At 23.3% G+C, this 25574-nt stretch overlaps 2 protein-coding genes across 2 annotated transcripts; one reads left to right on the top strand and one right to left on the bottom strand.

Moving 5' to 3' along the window:
* Positions 1-418: 418 nt before the first annotated feature.
* LOC135145609 (protein O-mannosyl-transferase TMTC3-like) lies at positions 419-11030 on the bottom strand. The gene is made up of 16 exons (XM_064077726.1): positions 11013-11030; positions 9852-9953; positions 8576-8663; positions 8395-8501; positions 8149-8259; positions 7467-7554; positions 7075-7139; positions 6876-6997; positions 6687-6750; positions 6518-6635; positions 6211-6288; positions 5858-5965; positions 3909-4013; positions 3354-3492; positions 3000-3111; positions 419-610 (listed from the first exon to the last, which is right to left on the bottom strand). The coding sequence occupies exons 3-16, from the start codon at positions 8616-8618 to the stop codon at positions 419-421; spliced, it is 1452 nt and encodes a 483-aa protein (XP_063933796.1). The 5' UTR covers positions 8619-8663; positions 9852-9953; positions 11013-11030.
* A 6500-nt stretch (positions 11031-17530) lies between these two features.
* On the top strand, positions 17531-22791 carry LOC135145600 (uncharacterized). The gene is made up of 6 exons (XM_064077715.1): positions 17531-17718; positions 17781-17960; positions 18018-18163; positions 18293-18496; positions 20463-20609; positions 22552-22791. Exons 4-6 carry the CDS (start codon positions 18346-18348, stop codon positions 22731-22733), a joined length of 480 nt encoding a protein of 159 aa, XP_063933785.1. The 5' UTR covers positions 17531-17718; positions 17781-17960; positions 18018-18163; positions 18293-18345; the 3' UTR covers positions 22734-22791.
* The last annotated feature ends 2783 nt before the right edge of the window (positions 22792-25574 follow it).

Below are 25574 nucleotides of genomic sequence, written 5' to 3'. Positions count from 1 at the left end.
TTGCGGTGTCCTATACTTTATAAAAAGTGGCTCAATAATTAATCACAAGCCTTTCCGCCGAAAACTTATTGATCTTTAAGTAGGAAATCGTTTTTTTTTTCTCAAACTTTTTAAGACAGCACCCGTTCCGGTCTCCCGATCGCAAGATTTTTTATCTTCTTTATAAAGGCAGTCGCAATTTTCTTACAATTGAGTACTATATTTGACTCAGTTACTTTTTATTTTTTTAAACGCTTTTCATAAAAAAAATTATACTATTAACTTAGAAAAGTGTCGTTAATTTAAATGTTCTAAAAAGTAAATTTTTATAAATCATTTCTTAAATACTTTTCTTTTTTACTTCTAACTTCCTGTAACTTTTTATTAAAAACTTACTTTTAAGTTATATAAGTTAAACAAAAAAATATATCAATATGAATTATTGTTGATCAGTTTTTAAATATTTTTTTTTCTTTTCCATCAAACTCTCCATATGTTGAGTATAATTTAAAGCTGCAGTTCCCATTTTAAGAATTTCTTGTGCATCATATTCATAAAAAGATCCCGCTTTCACCAAACACATGGCCATGGCTTGGTAATTCAAAGGCTTAAAGTAATCTTTTTTAATGACCTAAAGTATATTTAAATCATCTAAAAAGTAAAAAGTTTTATAAACTTGTATAATATTTTTTGTTTTATAAAGGTTAAGAAAAAATATTTTTTAAACCAAAAAAAAAAAAAGTAAAAAAAAGTAAATTGTTTAGTTTAATGAAATTGCGTAAAACGTATACAATAAGGAAGAAGAAAAAATAATAAAATATATAAATTTATAAAAAAAGATAAATAAAAGTAATATTATTACAAAAATCATAAAAATTTAAAAAAAAAAAAAGAAATCGAAAATTTAATTAGCCAATAGGAAAGAAGTTACTTTATTAATAAATAGGAAAATAAATTAGTTATAAACAAAGCAAAAAGTGTAATGATAGAAAGGGATCTTCATTTATAAAAAAGTTAGTATTTTTTATAATAATATAAATATAAAAACTACTGGTAAAATTATATTCAGTATAAAAAAAAATTATTTTTATATTTCTTTAATTTTTTTTTAATAGGTAAAGTTTTAAAATCATTTGAATAATGAAATGCTCTTCTTTATAATCATATTTCTATTATATACATAACAATAATATAAAGTTTAACCTTTCTATAAAAAAAATAATTACAATAATGCGTAAACCTAAACTTATATATAATAATAATTAATATTTTTATTATAACTAACAAAAAACTTTTGAGTATAAATATTACTTTATTGCCTTTATACAAAAAATATTTCATAATACTTTTCTTATTTGCCGTTAATAAAAATTCATTATTTATAATAAGAAACTATTATCTTAATATAAAATTTTTCTTTACGATGGTATTTAATATATAGAAAAATTTTCTTTTCTATTTTCACTTATAGTAATACTAACTTTCCTTATTTATTATAAAGAAATTAAAATTTACGAGTTACTTTAAAAAACTTCTATATTAAATTAAATATACTTATATATAAAAAAAACTATAACTTTCATTGTATTAAAAAGGTTTTTATTATAAATAAAATAAAATTTTTATCTATATAAACTTTTTTGATCTGACTAATAATACACCTTTCTATATCTCTTATGAAAAATACATTATCGTACAAATAATTATAACTTTTTTTACTCAAAGAAAATATTTTTATACAATAAAATTTTATTTATTATTTGCAATGAGAATAATAAATTTCATTATTTACGATAAAAAAGTTAACATAAAAAAACTCTTTTACAAAACAAACTTTTATTTTTCATTTTTACTACTAATAATACTAAAACTTTTTTAAAACAATTATATATCTGAATTGGTTTTTAGTATTATTAATGTTCCTTTATACATTTGACTTAACAATATATTTTTATATCCATAATTTTTTTATTTTTATATTATCATTTTTTTAAGTTTTCAAATTTTTTGGTAAAAATAAAAATTCATGATATATAATAGAATAACTTTTTTTTAAAAAGCTTTTTTATACAGTAAATAAATTTATTTATACTTATAAAAAAATATACATTTCACAAAATAAAAAAAAAGTTTTCAGTTTTTATAAATGTTAATATAACATTTTAATTATATTTTTATCTATTGTAAAAATAAACTTTTTTTATAAAATTATGAATATTTGCTATTTTTATAAATATTAATATCATTAATAAATAAACTTTATAAAACCTTCAAAAATTATAATTAATTTTTTTACTTTAATAAAATGTATTTTTATAAATATAATAAACTTTAAAGTTATTTACCTTAATAATATTGAAGACTTTAATCGTAAAATTTATATTATTTTTCCTTTATAATAGACAAGACTTATATTATTAAATATTTTCAGTGAACTTATAAAAAAATTTATTCAGTATAATTTTATTGTTATTAATAAAACTTTTCAGTTTACTTATAAACTATATATTTTTTATTTACAATAAACTTTTAAAATCGTATACTTTATACTTAATAAGAATGATATTATTCATAATTATAAGAAAATATTTTTTATTTATAATAAACTTTTAAAATTGTTTACGTTAATAATTTATTAATAATAAAACTTTCCAGTTTACTTGTAAAGAATATTTATAATTTATAATAAACCTCTTAACTTGCTTACGAATAATAAAAGTATAATTAATAAAAATTTTCAGTTTACTTATAAAAAATATTTATTATTAAGATTATATAAAATTATTTGCGTCAATAATTTAAAAAAAATTATAGTCTACTTTAGAAAAATTAGAAGTTTTTATAAATATAATAAACTTATAAAAAGTACTTTCGTTAATAAAAATAAAATTTTAAAAGAACTTTTGCTAATATTAATTATATTATGAAAGCTCTTATAATTCACATTAAAAAAAATAAGATATATATATAATTATCTTTTATAATATTTAACAATAAATAATAATAATAATAAAGCAAACCTCATTAAAAATATATGCACAGTCCAAATACTTTTGAGAAAAATACAATATCAGCGCCATTTCACTAAGAAGCTGAAGATGCGCGGGAAACTTGTTCAGTTGAGAAATGTACCTTTTTAAACCTTTTTTTAGCGAAAAGTACATAAAAAGTATTTTTTATTTCACTTTATGAGAAATTATTAATACTTTTAATAAAATATAATATTAAGTAATAGTATTACTTTTTAATAATATTTATTAAGTTTGAAAAATATATTTATTAAAATAATTAATATTTTTATAGGCTTTTTTATATAAAGTTAAAAGCTTATCAAAAACTATGATTCGTTATAATAATAATGATAATAAATAAACCATTCTAAAGAGGCTTGATGCTTATTATTTATGTAAAGTGATTGTCCCTTGGATAAACTTTTCCATCTTTTAGGAGACGGCAAGTTTCCTTGCAAAAGAGCGACCATCTCTTCAAAACTGACGCCAAACTGCGAAGCATCTAAAAAATTATAATAGTATAGAAGTTTTCATAAAAGTAATAAAATATATATCAAAAAGAATATAAAATTCTAATAAAAGTTGTTAGTTGTAAAGAAAAAATAAAAAAAACTTTATTTTAAAGATTATTTATAATTATGAAAAGCTAAATAATAAGTAGATAATAATTATAAAAATAATTTTAATAAGTTGTTATTAGAGAAAAAAAACTTTTATATAATATTTTAATATAAACAATATAAATTTCAAATATTAAGCAGAATAACAACATTATATATAACAATTCTAATATCAAAGTTTTATTTATAATAAAAAATATTAGAAAAAACTTTTTATAAAATATTATTAATTATAAAATGTGAAATACAAAATAATAAACAGAATAACAATAATTGTATATATAAAAAAGATACAAACTTGCTCCTTTACTTAACGGTTTACAAAGTTCTTTTACTAACGAGCTGACTTTCCACTGCTGTACTAAAAAGTCCGGGAGTTTAAAGTGGCAAAAGTTCGACTTTGCTATTTTGCAAAGAAATAAAATAATAATAAAGAATAATAATATTACAATACTAGTATATATAATATAATAGCAGAAGATAATATAAAAATAATAAAAAACCATAACTGTTATTAAATAATACATATTAGCCAGAAATAATATAACAAGAATAAATTAATAAAAAAACAAAAAAATTAATAATAATAATCATTATATTATATATAAAAACGAAAAAAAAATATTATAAAAAACTATATAACAATATATATTAAATATATATTAGCAAAAAACAAATTTAGTATTACATGGATAGAGATAATAATATAAATTATTATATAAAATTATAAATAATAATAATTATATTATAATATTAACTGAAAAAAATATGAAAGGAGAGGAAAAAACAGTTTTACTATACCAACTTCTGTAAAAAAAATTGATATAACAAAAAAGATTATTATTAAAAAAAGAATTAAAATAAATAAAATATATTTTTTATTCCATACTTTTTTTATTAATAAATAAAAATACCGCTATTAGTATATTTTTGTGCCAAAAAAAATCTACTACTATACAAACTTTAATATTATTTAAAAAAGATGAAATATTCTATAACAAAACTTTTAAATATGCCATAGTTTTTGGAACCAATAGGTTAACAACGCACTCTTTACACCTCAAGCTGCCAAAACAAAGACTAATTTTTTAAGTTTGTAACAACAGACACAAAATAAGTCACAATTTGGTATCTAATAATAACTTGGAACTTATAAAGAAAGTTTTTGCTATTAAATTGCAGATTATGAAACTTTAAAAGCAGCAAAATGTGTAATAATCTAGAATTTTGTAAAGTAGCGCTTTTGTTCATCGTCGAACCGCTGCTTTTTTTTATTAACTTAAAAGTAGCAAAATAGTACACATTTTGATACTTTTTTAATAAGCTGATACTATAATATATGCATATAAGCTTTTTGCACTTCGTTAAAGTAACAATATACACAGTATTTTAATATTCTTTATATAATAAACTTCGATAGAAGACTATACTTAACAAACTAAAAACTACGTAAAGCGCCAGATAAAAAGTTAGACAAAGTTTAGAAATTTAAAAGTTTATAAATGATAATGATATTATACATTAATTTTTACTATAATGTAAATTCTTTTAAATATATTAACACTTATATTTATAAGTATTGTAATTTATATTATATACATTATTATGTATATATAAAATAAAAAATAAAATTTTTCTATAATAATTTAATAATAAATAGTTTTATAGTTTATATATTATATATTAACTTGATGTTTGATTGTGAAACCAGCAAAAAAATAAATAGTAAATAATGAAAGAATATAAATAAAAAACATCTTATAATACAAACTTTTAACAAGTAAAAATAATATAAGTTATAAAAAATTAGTAAATACTAATATAAAAATGTATAAATAATTTATAATACCTGTAAATAAAAAATAAAGGGATATAAATAAATATGTTAATAATAAATGGAACGTCTATGAAAATGTTTTGATAATAATGTGATAACAATAAATAAAAGACTTAATAAAAATAAAAAGGAATATAAATAATTATGGTTAAATACTAGTAAGTATAATTAAATATGAAATATATAAAAATATTAGTAAAAAAAGAAAGAAAGAAACACTAGTAAAATAATAAATGTCCATTACTCAATAACGAGTATAACAAAAATAAAAAAACTAAAAAAAGTATATTATATATAGTAAATAATAATAAAAGTAAAGAATATATCTCAAAACTTGAGTAATAATAAAATATTATTATAATTAATACTTAATAATTATGATAAAAGTGTTAAAGTTTTCTCTAGTAAACCTTCTAGTAGTAAATATTTTTCGGCCTGGGAAAAGTCCTTCAAGTCCATATAGTAAGTGTGAAGCGCTCTGTATATTTCGGGCAGCACGCAGCGTTCACCAGACCAGTCTGTAAAAAAGTTTTGCGTTACTTAAAAATAATCTATAAAAAATAGTTTAAAGTTTTTTTAATATAAAAAGTATTCAAAAGTTAGAAATGAAAGTTTCAATAGTTTAAAAATATAATAAATTAATAAAAATAGAAAAAAAATGGAATTAAAAATGTTAAATTTTGTTTTTTACTTCGTCTTATTATTAGTAAAATTACTTTAATATAATTTCAAATTCTTAATAATAATATATCTACTTCCTTACCTTTACTTCCTTGCGATAAACTTCGAAGAAGAACTTCTTTCCCGTACTCGTATTTGCCATTTTTAAATAAGTGAAGAGCTATAAAGAAATAACTGGTTATGCAAAAACCACGTGTTCACTCAATACTAAAAAAAATGAGGACGTGCATTGGTTGAGGTAACACGTAAAGGGGTATAAATATTTTTTTTAGCTAAAAAGTAAATATAAAATAACTTTTTATTATTATTATTTCTACTAGTATTATTATTTTCTTTATTATTATATTATTACTAGTGGTATTAGTAATAGTAGTAATAGCAGTAAAAACCAAAATTGTAAGCGTCTCCGTCTGAAAAGTGAAGTCCTAAAAGTTTTTCATATAACGTTTCAATGCGTGGATTTAGTGAAGAATCGTTCTTCAAAACAAGTTGATGAATATGAAGTTGCTATAATAATAATAAATAAGTAGAAATAAATAAAAATAAATAAATATTTACCAAAACTTTATAGTTGTTAGGAAATCGATCGAAAAGCGTCATCCAAAAAGAATCATTAGTTCGCCTTTATTTAAAAGTATATAATAATAATAATAAAATTATTTGTAAGCTACAAAAAGTTATTAAAAATATTTTTATAAACTTTTCTAATTGGTTTCATATATACTAATCTTTATTATTATATATAACCAATCGTAGTTCCGAAGATGACACCGAATAGCGAATAGAATAACTACTATAAGGAAAGGAATAAAAACGGTTCGGTTGTGGTCAAGCAGCCAAAATTTCTTAATAAAGCCTCCCTCGTCGCTCTTAATAATAGTAATAATAATAATAATAATAATAATAATAATAATAATAATAATAATAATAACACTTATAAGTTTACTTTTGCAATTTTTTTCTTTTCCAAAGTTTCGGGGGGGAAATTGCGAAGGTTCATTTTTTGAGATACTTAAAAGTAAACAACAAAATAAAATAAATAAAGTTGTTGAAAAATATTATAATAATGATGTAATACAGTAATAACAAACATAAAAAAGTTATTTGTGAAATAAAAATAACTATAATAATAGAGTGCAGTAATAATAAACAAAAATAATATAGATAAAAATGTTTTTGTAAATAATATAATACAACAATAATAAACAAAATTTTATATAAATTTATTTTTAAAATAATATAAAACATTAATAATAAACATCAAAATATTAATATATATGATGAAGTTATTAATAAAATAAAATAAAAAATAGAAATATTAATAATAACATATAATACAATTTCTGTTATCTACTGGAAGAAATAAGAGTGCACTAACGAGTATACAAAAAGCGGCTGAAGGAATATACATGACTCTCTCAGCGACCTGGACAACATAATAGTAAAAAAAAGTTTTTTTTGAGCAAATAAAAATAATACATAAATAGTTTAGTAAAGGAATATATAAATAATATATAGTAATATTAAAATAATCATTAACATTATGTTTTTTTTATTAGAAACAATTAACGATAATAATTGGATGGAAAATACTAATGGAATTTTGAAAAAAGGGAAATTTTATTGGCTCTTGAATATTAATCTGGTCAATAGTAAAAATTTCAACGATGGAAAGGCCCTAAGAATTAATCATCGCTCTGTAAAGCTCATTGGTTAAGGGACTCCCAAAAATGTGCAAAGGCCAATAAAAACAATAAAAATAGTTCATTCGTAAATTTTAATCGATGATAGCTGATAGGTTAATACAAACCAATAAGTTTTTTCTATTATAAAAGACACTAACGATATAAAAATACGATTAAACACAATAATAGTTAATTCTATAATAAAAAGTAAAAAAAAGATATATTAAAGAAATATATATAATGACAAAGTAAAAAATAACAAAAATTTTAATCATGGTCATAAAAAAATATAAGTAGATATAATAAATGTAAAATAGTAATAATATTTAGGAAACCTCGAACATCACATAATAAAGAAGATTCGATAATGGAAGAAATGGAAGCGTGAGAAGTCCGTAAATAAAAAAAAGTGAAGGCCAATATTTGGAAGAATACTTTTTCAAAACCTTTTAATATTCACATTAATAAATAAACTTATATATAAATTTTTTTAATAAATAAATTTGTTTTATTCACTAAATCATTATAAACTTCAGTATGAAAAAATATAAAAATATATATATAATATTTATGAAAGTTACAAAATACGGGAGAAGCCCAAAAAGAAGAATATAAAATGCGGCAATTAACAAAAAGTTCGGATCGTTAAAACTTCGAACGACAGGAAGAGATGAATGAGAATAGTCCCCTGAAACCACGTGGAGGAAAAAGCAGGCGATAATAGCGCATAAAAAATAATGTAAAACCAACAAAATAACGCACCTGCAAGATAAAAGGGAAACAAAAGCAACCAATAGTGGTACATATGGCGATGGCAGGAAGTCAGAATTCTGGCCAATCGGGTAGGTTCCTGGGGAAACACCATTAAAAAAGTTTTTTTTTGATGAAAAAGTTTTATAAAAAAAGGAATTATGAAATTTATAAATAGAATTTATTATAGAATTTAAATTTTATAATAAAAATTAGTGCTTAAAAAACAAAAAAAAATTATTTTATTTATATTAATAAATTTTGTAATAATAACAATAATAATAAATAAAAATATTATCATATATAAAATTTTAAAAAAGAGGTTGGATTGATTTAAATTAGAGTAAAAAAGTTTTAAAAATAAATTTTATTAAAATTTGGGATAACTACTTTAATATTACTTTCTATAATAAACTTATAATAGAAACAACGACTTTAAAAAATTCTTTTAAACAAAGTTTGCTAAAACAAACTTTTAATACAAAATCGAAAATTTCTGAATAACTAAATGTTCTGAAAAAATAAATAATTCGACATGTTTAATTGAAAAATACTTTATAATTTTTTTTAACAATTTTAAAAAGTAAATTAATAATTAAATAAATATTTTAAAGTAATTATATAAATGAATTATAAATTTATATTAAAAATATAATTTCCATTTTTATAAAGTGGAACTGTAAAAGTGGAACTGTTAACTAAATAATTTTATTCAGTAAATAAAATAATAACAATAAACTTAAATCAGAGTCTTTTTATAATAATTACTGACTAAAATAATAAATTGAAAAATAAAATTTTTTTATAATAAAAATCAAACGATTACCAAAATATATAATCCATATATAAATTAAAAATACCTTTTAGAAATTAATAAACTAATAAAATTTTAAAATTCATTTTATATAATTTCATAAAAAAATAAATTGAAAAATAAAAATTTTTTATAATAAATCTAACGATTAATAAATTAATAATCAAAAAAATCTAAAAATACTTTATAAGTTACAATCAAATCAAATTTTAAAATTCTTTTAATAAAAGTTGCAAACAATAATTAGTATAAAAATCTAAATTAAAATTAAACATACTTTTAGTAATATCTGTAAAGGATAATATAATTAGTAACTGTAATTAAAATTAAAAAATACATTTTACAGTAAATGCAAATGATAATTGAAGTAAATTTGAAATAAAAATAAAAAAAAAATGCATTTAATAAATAAATCAAAAATCTTAATTAAAAAATAAAAAAAAAACAAAATTAAGTAAAGCGGTACAAATTTACTTTAGACACGACAGAGACACCATCTAAGTGGTTGACTCCGACGGTGCCAGTCCAGCAGTAACGCAAATATAAAGTGCCCAAAAAAAGGATTAAATTCACAATCTATGAAAATTATAAATTTTATAAAATTAATTAAATAATTACAATTTTTTATAAATAATATAATTGGTATAAAAGTATTACCAAAAGTAATAACATTTAATAATTAATAAAGTTTATAAATTAATATAATAAAATCATTATTGAAAAAGAATTGTTTACAAATGTAATATTTTAAAAAATATAAATTTTAAATAGGATAATTAATCAAAAATCCCTAATTAGTTATAAATTAAACAAATTAATAAATTTAAATTCTAATCAAAAAAGAAATGTTTACAATACCGAATATAACAGATTGATAAAATAAATTATAAATTAATTATATCCAAAAATCTAAATAGTTTTAATTATTTTTTAAATATGAAATCAATATAAAAACAATAAAAATAATAAACTAAAATATGTAATTAGTAAAAACGAGTAACAAACTTAAGATATTAAAAATCCCAAAAATAATAAATTTAGTGTAAAGCATAACAAAAAAAAATTTTAAAAGAAGCTTTACAACTTCAAGAAAAAATTAAATTCTACAAAGTATGATTTAATTTATAAATTTAAGAATTTTAGTAAAAATTATAAACAAAAATTTATAACGAATAAAATATTTAAACAAAGTCAAAAAAATTAAATTAAAAACATTGAAACCTATTTTATAATAATAATTAAAATCGTGTAAAGCTTTAAACAATAATTAATAAAATAAAAAGAGTAAAAATATAAAGTAAATTTTCATAATTATTAATCTATAAATAAAGAAAATTTATAATAAATAAGTGAAGTTAAAAAAAATTAAAAAATCATAAAAAATTAAAAAGAACACAAAATAATAAGAAAAAGAGTTAGAAAAATAGACTAGAAAGATTAAGATACTAAATAATTATTTTTAGATCACAATAAAATTAATTTAATTTATAAGACACAAATAAAAAAAAGAACTTAAAAAGAAATACGTAGGAGAATGAAAAGAATAAAATTATAATAAAGAATAGAAAATGTAAAAAAATTAAATATTAAGATTTTAAAAAGTTAATATACTGAATTAAAAATTACAAAACTTACTTGTCTTAATAAGAAGCGCTGCAAGTAATAAGAAGCGCTGCAAGTAGGCCCGCATTTGCTTACGAACAAGAAAGCGATGCAGAAATTGACTAAGATCATAGACACCAAACAAGATGACGGCAATGTAGCCTGTCTCCTTGCAAAGTAGAGAGGCCCACGAACATAACAAACTTAAAAAAAAGTAGTTCCAGTTAGTTTTTCCTAGAAAAAAAAAAATTAAAAAAAATCTAAATTAAAAATTATTGAAAGCTATAAAACCTCTTTGCTTTAAATTTATCGACTTGATGAAAGTAATGATAGAGAGAAAACAAAATATAAACGAGAGTAACTCTGATCTTCCTGGATATACAAAAAAAATAGCTGAAAAGTTTTGAAGAGTTTTAAAAAAAAATACCAGTTATATTAGAAACAGCATCGCAATGAATGGGGTGACTTGCAAATAAAAGTCCAGCTGTAAAAGTTACTAGTTCAATTCTAAATAATTTCTGACAAAGTCTTAAAAAAAAGGAAAAGAAAATAATACTAATACAAATTTAATCATAGTTAATTTACTTGCACAGTAATATGCAGCAAAAAACGTGGCAGAGAATATTAATGATGTGGTAGAGATGAGGAGTCTCTCCAGCTAAAATGTAGTTCAGGCGAAAAGTTAAAATTGTGAGCGGCCTAAAGATCCGTTTAGCAGTTCAGTTTTTTTTTAAATTTTCTTATTTTCTGTTAGATTACAAATAAACAAAAACCTATAAGATTTGTGGCTTGAGTAGCGGGAAACTGGTGTCCCCCAGAAATCGTCAAGGAAAAGGTGTATCAAAGGCGTAGTCAAGTTACTAACGTCCCGATTTTTCTAGGTGATAAAAAATTAACTTTGAGAGCAGAATAAATTTTATAAAAATCAAAGTATTTTATTTAAATACATAAAAAATATTAATAGGATTTTAGCTTACAGTAATAGTCATGTTATCATCGTAAACAAAGTCACCGGGGATACTGCTGGCAAAACATAAAATCGCGACTATGCATACTATTATATAAAAACTTATTCTCATTGCTGAATTTGAATCTATTAAGAGATTGAGTTTTAGACATTAAATAACAATAGCTTTAAAAAAAAGTACGGAAAATTTTAGCAAACCACTACAAGAATCTATAAATAACTTTCATAAACTTTCGTTCACTATACTTACGAGATTTAAACTGAAAAGAACACAAATTAAAATGTTTTATTCTTAACAATGTTTCTTTAACTTTTACTAAAATACTTTACTATAATATTAAATTTTTCTTTTTTTTTTTAGGAAGTCCAGCTTTTAAGAAAACCACAAGATGTTATAATAAGCTTAGTCACCTTTTTAAAAACGTAAACACGGACAAACCCAATTTCAGTTATGTTTTTTTATATCACAAAATTCAGGAAACTTTCATTGGCTAAAATTGGCAGCACGAATTATTTCCCTCCAAAAAATTGCTTCTGTATGTTTTGTAAATTTTATAGAAAACGCTTTAATTCATGTTTTGCGTATTTACTATGTTAATATACAACTAAAGTTCTTTAAAAAAATTGATATAATTTTATTTTTTTTTATGAAATTCCTTATGTGTAATTTTTTTTAATTTATCTTCAACTTATTTCCTAGGTTACTACACCCTTATTATTCTTGTCGCTACTTTTTACTCATTTACTTAGCAAGTTAACTAGTTATCTATTGCTATTAAAAAAATGCACTTATAATTATACTATTTTCCATTATATACTTATTTATAGAATAGAAACTAGAAGTCGCATCATTTTTGTAAGCGGTTATCTTTTCTAGCGTTAAGTATAGCAAAATTCACTGTCTAAATTTATAGTACACTATTAATACCGGTGGTGGACTGTATTGCAATAAAATTTAAAAGCGAATGTTGTGGATTGTAAACTTATATATTGAATTCAAAATCGAAAATAACTGAAAGTATTCTAAAACTTTTGTAGTAGCCCACCGATAGTTAAAAAAAGTTTATTAATCAAAGTTTATAAAGTTACCAAGTAATATATATATATTATACAGCTTTTAAACGAGTTAATGGAGTTAAAGTATTAATATTTCAGATAATAAATAAATACTATTGTAAAAGATTATGTTAAGTCTCGGTCTTCGTTATCCGTTTTTTGAGACCCTTCTTTTGTTTTATTTTAAGTTTAGATGTAGTCAATAGTTAGTTGTAATACTTTAACTACGAGTTCTATCCACATTACTCAACTTTTTTATACCTGCAAGCGTAGCACTCTACGCCTTGTAAGTTTTCAAATTTATTGTTATGGGCACTCAACTTATTTACTAAGAGCTAAGATAATGGTGAAACTAAAAAGCGTTTTTCAGGGTCTTCCAAGAAGCTGAGAAAACAACTTATTTTAGACTTTTGTCACTTAAAGTTCTAAAAATCTTTACCGAATTTCGTAGTTTTCCTTTAAAGCTGAGCAAACAAAAAAGGCAAGCAAGATATTCAAGCGGTTTCCCAACATGAAACTCGCCCAATTTGTCTTTTTTACAATACTAACATTTGTCACATTTAGAAAATGGTTCTAGGGGTATTTTTTATAAACTTTGCCCACAAATTATTTCTAATCAGTTTAAACAGTTTTAAATTAATAATGGCAAGAAAAAAAAAAGTCAAGTAAATTACGAACGTAACAAAAGGGGAATGTAATATTTTAAAGATTTGCTTTCACTATATTTTATTTATTGCCGTATCACAACATACAGTGTCATCACTTGATACCAAAAGCATCGTGAATACTTTAAGCCCTGCTTAAGGATGCCGTAAAACATTTGTCGAATGTTTAAATAAATTTTTCAAATTTTTAATAAAGACGATTCCTATGCTTAAAACAGGTTGACGGTTAATTAAAGGAAAATAGTTCTAAATATAATAGTCATTAAAGACATTTATTAGGTTCACTCGCTTTTCCCATTAAGTATTAGTTATATTCCTTTGGATTGCCTTACGTGTAACGCTTTCTTGTTGTAATTCAGACCAGCCTCTATAATTATCTTTTTTTAATTTATTTAGTTTCGTGGATTGATTTCGGATTAAGCCCTTTTACTTACAAAAAACTTCAGAAGATTGTATAATATAGTTACGATAACTACTACGATTTTAAGTAATTTACGAGGCATTATACAGTATATTAACCGAGAAAAATAGTTTTTCTAGTTCTTTTAAAAACGGATTTTTTGGTTTTTTTTTAGAAAGAGGATTCTTTATTTAAGAAAGGATTCTTATTTCCAATACAAAAATAATTACGCTGGATTCCACAAGTTATTTAGTAAAAATAAGTATACTTAAAATAATTTATCTAATTTGTTTATTAATTTTTTTTAACCTTTATTGAGATAACTATTAATATTAAACCTACTGCTTTTAACAAAGTTTTAAAATATTTTCTATAAAAATGTTAAACTGGGCTTAACTTTCATTTGAAAATATCTGAATTAGGAATTGGTATCTCTTTGTGTTTGGCAAATAAGTTAATTTAAAAAAGTTTTGTTATTCTCGAATGATACTCTCTTAAGAAAATATCAGCCACAGAGCAACCATGAAAGCCCACAATTTAAAAGTTTTATTACAAATTAAGAAAAGTCCAAGTTCAAATCCTGAGTTTTAAAGATCAGTGGAATTACTACTACAAGTTTTTAATTTAGTTAAAGTTATTTTGCTTCCGGTCTTAAGTCCAAAAATTAAAAGCTATTGCTAAATGAGGCCTCATATGTATGTATATTAATTTAGATACTACCCTTTCCTATTATTACACTGGAACGCCACCATTTGTGAAAAGCAATAATTCATAAGGTAGTACCCTATCATAGTAATAAAAGATGCGATTCTAGTACAATATTAGAGGATAATACTATTTTAGAACCAGTTTAATGCTAGTCTGATAGTATTTAGCATTATTTACGCACCACTTAATCCGAACACTTAGGATAACCACAGTTTTCGTTAGCAACTATACTCACCTCTGTTACCTCCATAGGGAAGGGGCGGGGACAGGCAGTACAGTAGTACACTAAAAGCAGCAACTGAAAGCGAGACTCCGTCATAGCCAACGACCGCCTTACACCGGGGAAAGTCTCATTAATCACAGTATCACAAAAAAAATTGTCATCAGAAGCAGACGTCCGAACTGTCAATTTAATTTAAACTAGAGCCTTTCTTAGGCTTGGCGTCTAAAGGTTTAACCATTTTTAAGAGCAGTTCTTTCGAACCGTGCGCCAAGCAACTTTAAAGCTCTTCTTGTCATTCCCTACTATTTGACTAGTAGACAGAGAGCTACAGTAATCACGAATCTAGTTTTGTAAGCAATCCTTTTAAAGATGCCAACTTAAGCTAAAGTCAAAGGACGAGAAGGATAGTAGAGGGTTATTAACCAGCACATTATTAGTCCCCCGCCATTTAGTGAAGGCTACAAGGTAGGACATCCACCATGAGGGGTCCTGTCAAAGTAGAAGGTGGCTCTATGATCCATGCGACTCAGTGGAAACTACCTTAAAGTAGAACTGCTTAATTTATACATAGGCAAGATCTTTTTCGTGAGCTTTATAATAATAACCTAGGGGCATAAAGCGATCCTCGCTCCATTAAAAATGCACGCAGACTCGAAAGCGTCGAGGATTGCTAATATATTCGCTGTTAAACCGTTAACGAAATCAGCTAAGTTATGTAGCACGCTACTGTCTAGTTGCAAATAGTTGCGAACGAAAGCGTAGACAAACAGGACTCCATGATGAGTGATGTAACCTAACACTGAAATCAATCATGTCCTGGGAACATAGGTGCAATCAATAATACATAAAGCTGTAGAAACTTGGTTGGTTAAATGTATGGTTGTAACAGTGCTGTTGACTCATATCCGGAGCGCCTTTTGGCCTTTCGGATCTCTGGGTTGGCGGATAGTGATTATATACTAGTACTATATATATCCGGCCTCCCCAAGTAAAGTTAGAAATAAAAGCTATCTTTAAAAAAGATACTAGTACACCCATTACAACGCGGAACCATTGGCTACCCCGTGGAGCAAAGCGATAAGATCGCAAGATTACTTCCTAGTTGAAGAGTTTGTCACTAGTGTGTACCTTTTAACAAGTAATCTAGTTGGTTGTTTCACCTTGGAAAGAGTTCTACTTTAGTAGAACAAAACTAACTATAAATGATACTCTAAATAAAGAGTAAAATTAAACTCTAATAAATTAGAACTAACAAGGATATTTAAGTTGTTCTACTAGACTAGAATAAAAAAGGTCTGTTAGAGACCTAGCGTAAAAGAAGTTTTGCTATTGCCTCAAAAGATGCCAGAAAGTCTAAGTCGCTGTCCGGATCTATCGACCAATCGTTAATGCTCGGAAAGAAACAATAGATTTCCACAGCACAACACTAAGGAGATTCCTCGAGAGGTAGCAGTCTCGACTTCAACTATAATAATAGTGAGAAAAAAAATTAATTCCTAATCTTAAAGGTGATGACTAGTTTCTATCTCTTCTATTTTTAAGTTATGAAGTTGTTTCACCTTGTTTCTAAACCCTTGCACAGTGAACTAAAAGACACCCATGCCAGGGCAACTAATTACTACTAGTTTCTTTAAAAATGGAATTGATCCATTGACTTTACTGTAAAGAAGTAAGGTGCTATCATGTAAACATAAAGGTTTACTTTAGTAGAAAAAAACTAATTAACTAACACTCTAAAAATGACTTGCTTGTTCTACTAAAATAGAAGGGGTAAAAAGTAAAGTTGTTGTTTCTTCCTTTCATATTTTTAGAATAGAACAGAACAGGCGAAAAAAATAGTACTATTAAGGCAGTCGGTGATTACTTAAATCGGAACCATAGTATTATCTCAGCAAATAAAAACTGCTCTTTACAAGGCTAATTTTTCATTAATATGTTTACAAAAATACGTTAATCCTTCTTAAAGTGTTCTATGAAACACATCCTTTGTAAAAATAAATTTTACTGATGCCCTAATCTAAATATAAACCAAGTATGGCTGTACAAATTTAAATTTTTTATAAATTTTATATAGATAACCGTTTTAAAATTATAAATAGTTAATTTAATAGACTTTTTTACTAAGTAGTACTTTTAATACTTCTAAAAAAACTAATAAAAGTTTGTTCTTTCCTTAACGCTTATTAAGAAGCAATTTTCTCGGGACAAAGCACATAATATCTCTTTAGTGAAACAATTTTAGGTTCGGAAAAAAATTTTAATTCAAAGAAGGTAGCTTCAAGTATTTATAAAGTTTTACTAGAAAAATATACTTTCTAAAGGAAAAATAGATATGAAAAAGTTCTTACGAAGCTAACTGCGTATATTTGAAAAAACCTTACGCAAAGTAATAATGTATATAGACCCCACAAAAAATAATTTCATGCCACCTCATGACTTTTTCGGGAACATTTTAATATTATATAAACCACCTGTTTACCTTTAGCTTGTGTTATTCGAAGTATTGGTATCAGCCAGCTGGTATAGACATTCTAGTACGTCCTCGATAATTCTGTAGATTTTTTCTGACTTTGCTATGGGAAAGGATTTCTATGCTGTCCTTGGACTTTCAAAGGGCTGTTCTCAAGAGGAAATTAAAAAAGCTTACAGAAAATTAGCTCTAAAATGGCATCCTGATAAAAATCAAGATAATAAAGCCGTGGCCGAAGAAAAATTTAAAGGTGAAAGTTTTTTTTTACTTTACACTGCTGCATATCATATTTTTGAAACCACTTTTTCGTAGAAATATGTAATGCCTTTGAAGTTTTATCCGATCCGAAAAAAAAAGAAATATACGATAAATTTGGAGAAGAGGGATTAAAAGGGGGAATGGGTGAAGGTTTTCCTGCAGGTGCTGGGGGAGCTCAATTTCACTTTACCGGCTTTAGCAATCCCGAAGAAATTTTCAAGCAATTTTTTGGCGGTACTTTTTTTAAATGGAAGTTCAAAAAATGCATTATTTTTTAATACTTTTATTTAGGAAGGGATCCCTTTTCTTTTGCAGATTTAGGCGGAGGGCAGGGGGGTATTAATATAGAATTTGATAACGATTTTGGCCCTTCTCGAGGCGGCCATCATTTTAGCTTTTTTCAAAAGCAACAGCGGCCTTCTAAGAAACAAGTAGAGGTAGTAAATAAAAGCACTAATAAATTTATTTAGTACTTAGAAGATAATTTTAATATTTAGTTTTATGCATTATTTATAATTCTTTTTTAAGTTCTAGATTAATTAACCCTATTAAATTTATATTTTTAGCCTGAAGAACATAAACAGAACATCGAAGTTACTCTTGAAAATCTTTACAGCGGATGCAAAAAAAGCTTAAAGTAACTCGAAGAGTACAGAATCCCTCCACGGGACAAATAAGTAACGAGCAAAAACTGGTAGAGATTGATGTCCAACCCGGCTGGAAAGAAGGCACCAAGCTAACTTTTCCCGGTTATGGCGATGAAGTTAACGGTTTATATATTGTTTATATATAATATAAATAAAATTTAAAAATTAAAAATATATGTTTATTACTAAAAATTTATAAAAAGTAAGTAATTTTATATTGTGTATCTATAATAATTAGTAGATATAACAAAATTTATGTCATAAATAATTTAAAAAAAAATAAAATATTTCCATGTATTTAAAAAGTAAATATTAATTGTAAATACATGTTTACGTTTGCAATAAAAACAAAAAATATTAATATCTTTTTATATGTAATTAAGAGATAAACTTAAAACTTATAGATATCTAAAAAGTCTATTTTAATAATAAATATTTTAAAAAAGAAGTATTTTGTTGAATATGTTGCTGCATATGACTAATGGATGTAACAAAATTTATGTTAATAAAGTTTTAAAAGGATACAAAGTAATTTTATTTATGAAAGCAATAAAAATAACTAGAAAATAAAACCAAGTTACTGCTTTTAAATAAACTAATAAAAATTATTTAAAGTAATTGAATATTCACAATTCCAATTTCGAATTTGTTTTACAACTTTTGTAACAAAAGTTCATAATGAAAATTTACAAGATAAACTGTTAAAGTAATAATATTAAATAATAATAAAAAAATAACAGATTTATTCTTAAATTTTTTAACTTAGTTTTTAAAAAAACCTTATAAGTAAGAAAATTTTATTAGTTATTCAAAAATTAATAAATCTAATAAAAAATAGGTATATAACTTTTTTATTTCAAGTTTATAAAAAATAAAAACTTTCAATAAAAACTTTAAAAGTAATATTAAAATTAATAATTCTCATTTATAAATTTATTATAATAAATTTTTTACTTAAGATTGTAACAAAAAACTTATAAAGGAAATGAATTATATTAGTTATTTTAAATATTAATAAACCTAATAAAAATTATCTTATAACTTTTTTTATATAAAGTTTATAAAACAAGTTTTAAAAAAGTAATTAGTAATAAATATCATAATCTGAATATTCGGCTTTTTTTAATTATGTGAAAAAAAAGATTTTTATATGGAATAATTTTTTATCTGTTGTATTAAGTATTATGTTTATTTTTTTAATTTTTTTTTTATTTTCCAACGACTCCATATTATCTTTATGAATTTTCGTACTAAAAAAACTGAACTATTTTAAATATTATCTTTTTAAATTTTATTAAATTTTTAACAATAAATTTAACGATGTGCTGAATCTAAACTTCATAATTACCTAAAAGGTAAATAAACTTTAAATTATGAAATTATTTTTTTAAAAAATTATAAATATTTAGAGTTCTATAAAATTTTACACTTAATATTTTTATTTGTATTGTTTATAAAACATTTTGTTGTTAATAAAAGTTTTTAACTATGATTTTCTTACAATCCCAGTTTTATTGCTTTTACTATTTTTATAAACTACTTGTGGCGAGAATTATTATTTTTTTTACAATTAGTAAAATCACTGCTAATTATATTTTTTAATTAAATTTTTTTTAAAAAAACCCCCTTCTAATCATATTTTTTGCTAACGATTTTTATTAATAAATTTATAAATTTTTTGCGAGTTTTTAGTTCTTATATTTTAATTTATATTATATTATATAATTTTTGTTTAAAGAAAAAATTGAAATTATAAGTACTTTAATTTTGAGTTATTTTTTTTATTACTGGATAAATATTATATTTTATGTTTTTACTACTGTAATTTCATTCAATTTATTGTATTACAACTATAATTTTTTGGAATAAAGCTTTATAAATTGAATATTATTTTTTTAAAAGAAAAATAGAATTTTATAATATTATTTTTTAAAATTCTAATATTATTTGTAACCCATTTCTTTGAAATTTTTATAAACTTTTTATGATATTTTCTTTTCTGTTACGAATTTTATACAAAGTTGGGAATTATTTTGATAAATCTTATCCAAAAAATTTTTTGTTATTACGTATTATTATAAAATTTTAGGCAAGCCCGCCCAGAATCTTGTTTTTGTAATTAAACAAAAGCCGCATGCAACATTTACTCGCCTCGGCGATGATTTGGAGTGCGAAGTCACAATTCCTTTGAAAACTGCAATGTTTGGCGGAGTCGCCACCGTTTCTCTTATTACTGGTATTTATAAAAGAAATTTTAAGTTCTTTAATTAAAAAAATTTTTTTGATAAATTCTCTCTCATTTTTTAGTATAATTTAAATAAACTTATAAAGAGTTCATTATATATTATGATCCAAAAAACATTCAAAAATGAATACTATAATTTTTGAAATAATTAAATTAAGTGTTTGTGATTCATAAGTCAAATGGTTATTATATTTATTTATTATAAACGGAGTTGATACTTAAAAAATCATTTATAACAAGATTTATTAAATCATACTAGAAAACTTAAAATAATTTAAAATAATTTAATACATTTTAATACTATTGTTAATTTTAATTTTATGATAATCAAATGGAAAATTCAAATTTATAGACTCGTTAAATATAGAGGATAAATAGACTTTTTTAATATAAGTATTTTTTAGCATATAATTAGATTATTTGGTTCATAAAAAATTTATAACTATAAAAATTTACTTTTTATATATATAACAGTGGTCGTTCTTGTTTATACTGTTTAAATATTGCATTGTTATGTATATATTATAAATTTAGTTTCATTTACTAATTGTATACCTAACAGTAAATTCTTTTTATTTTTTAAGGTTTTTAATTTTAGTGTTTAATAATATGTTTTCATATTTCTATTTTGTTAGTTATTAGGTTTTTATTTTTATTGTAGCTTTCTTGTTTTTAAACATTTTCAAGTATTTAAAATTATAATTTGAGGGTTTTCTATTATTGTAACGGTTTATACTTACATTTTTTTTTACTATTTTATTTATTAATTTATTAAATAAAATCACGTTTCTGTTTTTTTATTATAAAAATTATTTTAGCAGAATATTTTATTATTTTATCAACGAAATTATTATTTCTAATAAAATTTTTATGAATTTAATTTTGTCTCAAAGGTGTGAATTTATATTTCTACATCAACTTTTTATATAATTTGCTTTTATTTTTTTATTAGATTTTTGCTTTACGTCTTTTATAATTATTTCAATTATAAACTTAATTTTTTTTTTGATTTTAAATTACCTTTTTTATGTGTTAACTTCAACTTAATATATATAATGCTACTATTAATATTGCTCTAGGCTTTTTATAACAAAATATTAATAGAATTTTTTTTAACTTTTTCTTTATAATTGTTTTACATAAAACTTTCTTAATTTTAAAAAAAAATTAAAATTTTAGCTTTATGTATAACTGTTAAAATTAATATTAGCTTCACAATTTTTTATAACTTTTTAACTATTAATATTTTAATTTTTATATACTTATACTTATTCTTATATAAGTTTAATCTTTATATTATATATATATATATTCATATCCTATTATGCCACTTGAAAAGTATAATAATAAAGAAAATTGCCACTGAAATTCATATTAAGTTTTTCACTGTCCCGTATTGCAAATAGTCTCCATTAAAAAGAATTCTATAAAAGTTCAAATTATTTATAATTTAGCTACTGTCCTACCTTTCAAGACTATTTTTAATTTTTTTTAATAATTGTTTTACTGCACTTCAGCTCTCGAGCATCACACTAATTCTCTTATTAGAATATTTAATATTTGATATATTTTTTTGTAGTACATTTTTATTGTCTTAAAAGATTATTTTGTATATTTTTAAAAAAATTAATTTTGTAAAATTATTATCGATATTTTATATTAACTATTTATTGCCGCTGTTATTATAAAATTTTTTAGTGATAAGCAATTTTTTGTTTATTAGGTCTTTCTTGATTTTATTATTTTTTTATTGCTTACCTAGAAAACCAAGGTTTTCTAGTTTTTTTCTAGGAATTTTTTTATTAATATAATTTTTTTCAAGTGTTAAAAAGTAAATAAAAATTTAATTTAATTATTAAAAAATATTGTTCTGCTAAATATTAAAAAAAAATTTTTTTTATTAACTATAATTTATGCATCTAATATTTTGCAGGTCGGTCTCAGAATATTCAAATTAGACCTATTATGCAGCCGGGAACTGTTCTCACGCTACCCGGCTTGGGCATGCCCATAAAAGGAACTGCAAATAAAGGAAGTTTGAAAGTCAAGATCAACGTGAAACTTCCTACGGGTTTATCCGCCAATCAACTTACGGGCCTCAGACAAATTTTATAGATTTTTAACGATAAAATTAATGTTTATAAAAAAGTCTTCTCAGATTAATCGTTTTTTAGTAAAAAACTGAAAACGCTGATTTGTTTGTTAATAAAGTTATCTTTTTTATATAGAAAAATATCTAAAGTATGAAGCTGGGAGGCTATACTCCCGCCCATTTTTTGCTTCGTGTATACTATTATAGAAAGTTAATTATTTTAACGATTAACTACAGTAGTAGTGATCTTGCAAAAGACAGTAATTTAAATGCTGAAATTTTTAAATTTAATTTAAAAATATAAAAAAAGTTATAGCTTAATTATAGTCTAGTATGAATTTTCAAAAAACATATAAATCTTATGTTTATAGTTGTTGAAAGCAATAGCAGCCTTTCAAAGTTTAGTGAAAATAAAGTTTTTTTAAAAAAAAGGTTATATAAACAAGAATTTAGTTGCAAGTTTTGTTACTCGATTCAAGAATTGCGAAAGATGAGAATACTTACGAAGTAAAAAAATACATATTGAAGTTGAAATAGGCATCCTTAAGATAGTATGAATTCGTCATTACGAGTAATTCGGCATTTTACAAACCTTCAAGAAGTCCTTAAAATATTAATCTTCTATAACTTATAAAAAAATCTATTTATAAAATAATTTGCCAGAATCGCTTGAATTATTATTATTTATCTAAAATTATTAAACGAAACGTAAAGCTACTTAGGTTATCAAATTTTTTATTTTAATATATTAGATGCCAACACCAAAAGTAGAGGTAGTTGCTCTTTAGATTATCACTTATTTTTACCACAGTTTATAAATAATTAACTTTGCAAAGCTTTCGGGGGTCTAACCTTTTACTTATAGCAAAAAAGTAAAAATAAAAAGTTTATACTATTACTTTAACCGCCTATAATACAAATTGATTAAACTTATTAAAAAAAATTGGTAGCTTCCTTTTTGCATAATAACGGGGTATTGATGCCAATTTATGAAAATTATCCACTTATTGTAAGCCCTCCTCTTTCTCTGTTGTAAGTTCTAAATACATAAGTTTAACAAGTTAAAGAGGATGTGCTTGAAGAGTAAATTTTTTTTTATTATACCTTCAACTTTGACTGCAGTTTCCTTCCTTAAGTTAACTAACTCTCAATTAAAGCTAAGTTAAGATCTTAAAAGTTGGTAAATTTGCATAACAACAAATGACATTGCCTTTGAAAAAGTCAACTACAAAAAAAACATAAGGCCAGGGACATAAAGAATTTAATTTGAGCTATAGTATTATAACCTAGGCGTTTAAAGCCTTTATTAAGCAAAAAAGTATAAGTGAATAAATGCTAATTAAAAAGAATCTAAAAGGTAGAGTAGAGCATAAATAAAAAATAAAAGTAGAAAGCATTTTAAACTAGAGAGCCCGAAAAGTTATATGCACGGGAGGAGCGCCCCACCACAGAGTAATTAATTTAAAAGGTAATACAATGGTTTAAAAATGATATATGTGTATAACGCATTCTCACCAATCGTCGACCAGTTAACCTCGATAAGTTAAATTCGCAAATCAACTTGTAAATATCACCTAAATGGGCCGATCTAAAGGTAGAATATGGCGCAAAATTAAGGGTCATATAATTATTATAGCCAATAAACATCTCTCAATCTTTTTAATCTATGCAGTAAACTTTAAATAATTGTATGTGGAAGGAGTACGTCCTCCCACTATGTACGGTGTAAGAAATGCGTAACAGTTTACTAAATTTTTAGCTCTTTACACAATTCATAGCTTTTCTAGGATGACCCTGGAAGATTTACGTTTTAAAAAAACAAAAAAATCCGTCGTAATTTAATTTACCAAAAAATTAAAATTTTTCTAATTATTTATAAAATACGTCATATAGCCTTTAGTTTAAATTTTAACGATGTGAGCGTACATTATCGTATTTTGAAAATTTTGTTGATTTAAACCCATATTAGGCTGCAAAAACTTGAAAAAATCGCGTAATATAGCGAGCAAGGCTGTGCTTAAAATAAAAGCGCCATCTGTTTTAAGGAGCACAACCAATTTCAAATATGGCTCATCAGCTTTACGGAAAAGTAATATTGATTAAAGTTTTAACAAATAAAAATTATTCAATCAGAAAATTAGAGTTAAAAAACACCTAATATGTATCACGCAAAAAGTTTAACAATAAAAACCGTGTTGTTAACTCAATCGCTTGATACTGCAACGTGATGCATTGCTTTTAATCTATTTAACTCTGCCAATACTATTATCCTGAGCTTATAACACGTGATCTTGTCACGTTCTTTTTTTAAAACTCTTTCAATGTGTATATATTTTCCTCTTCGGGTCGATAAACCTAATCGCTCTGCTGTTATTACTACGTTTAGCTGTAAGGTGATGTTACTGAAATTAAAGAGTCAGAAAACTAAAAAATAATATGTATATTAAGGGCATAAAATTATCCGCATTTTAAAACAACTAATACAATAAAAGCAAGTATAAGCCTTAAAAACTACTAACAAAACTAAGAAGACAAGGGAGTTATAAACAAAACCGATACTATAAGTAGGGAGACGCAAACGCGTTTCATTATAGAGAATATAGCACGCGGGACCCCCTCAACGGTTGCAAGCCTCCTTAGAAATGTATGTGCTTTATAGTAACAAGCGCAGTGCATTAAACTGACGGTTTTAATGTTATAAATCTTCAAATATAAAAATAAAACAATATTAAAATTTACTTAAAGTGAACCAAAGTCAGGTTTTAAAAAAATATATAAATAAACATGTTTATTAGAGGAGGGTTACTAAAAACTTAACATAGCTATTACACAATAACCACTTAGCTTACCACACTATTATGAAG

This window comes from Zophobas morio, unplaced genomic scaffold (genome assembly GCF_036711695.1).
Source record: "Zophobas morio isolate AGI-343-1 ecotype UQ-CSIRO unplaced genomic scaffold, CSIRO_AGI_Zmor_V1 ptg000164l, whole genome shotgun sequence".
Lineage (NCBI taxonomy): Eukaryota > Metazoa > Arthropoda > Insecta > Coleoptera > Tenebrionidae > Zophobas > Zophobas morio.
This window is presented reverse-complemented; position numbering and strand designations above follow the sequence as displayed.

What these genes read in the sequence shown, in the direction of transcription:
- LOC135145609 (XM_064077726.1), bottom strand. Translation starts at nt 8,618, where the DNA reads ATGTACCACTATTGGTTGCTTTTGTTTCCCTTTTATCTTGCAG. An exon ending in AAAAGAAAAAAATTGCAAAA is followed by an intron (nt 6,998 to 7,074) that starts GTAAACTTATAA and finishes ACTATTATTAAG; the next exon opens with AGCGACGAGGGAGGCTTTAT. An exon ending in CTAACAACTATAAAGTTTTG is followed by an intron (nt 6,636 to 6,686) that starts GTAAATATTTAT and finishes TTATTATTATAG; the next exon opens with CAACTTCATATTCATCAACT.
- LOC135145600 (XM_064077715.1), top strand. Translation starts at nt 18,346, where the DNA reads ATGCAAAAAAAGCTTAAAGTAACTCGAAGAGTACAGAATCCCTCCACG. An exon ending in TTATGGCGATGAAGTTAACG is followed by an intron (nt 18,497 to 20,462) that starts GTTTATATATTG and finishes ATAAAATTTTAG; the next exon opens with GCAAGCCCGCCCAGAATCTT. An exon ending in CACCGTTTCTCTTATTACTG is followed by an intron (nt 20,610 to 22,551) that starts GTATTTATAAAA and finishes AATATTTTGCAG; the next exon opens with GTCGGTCTCAGAATATTCAA.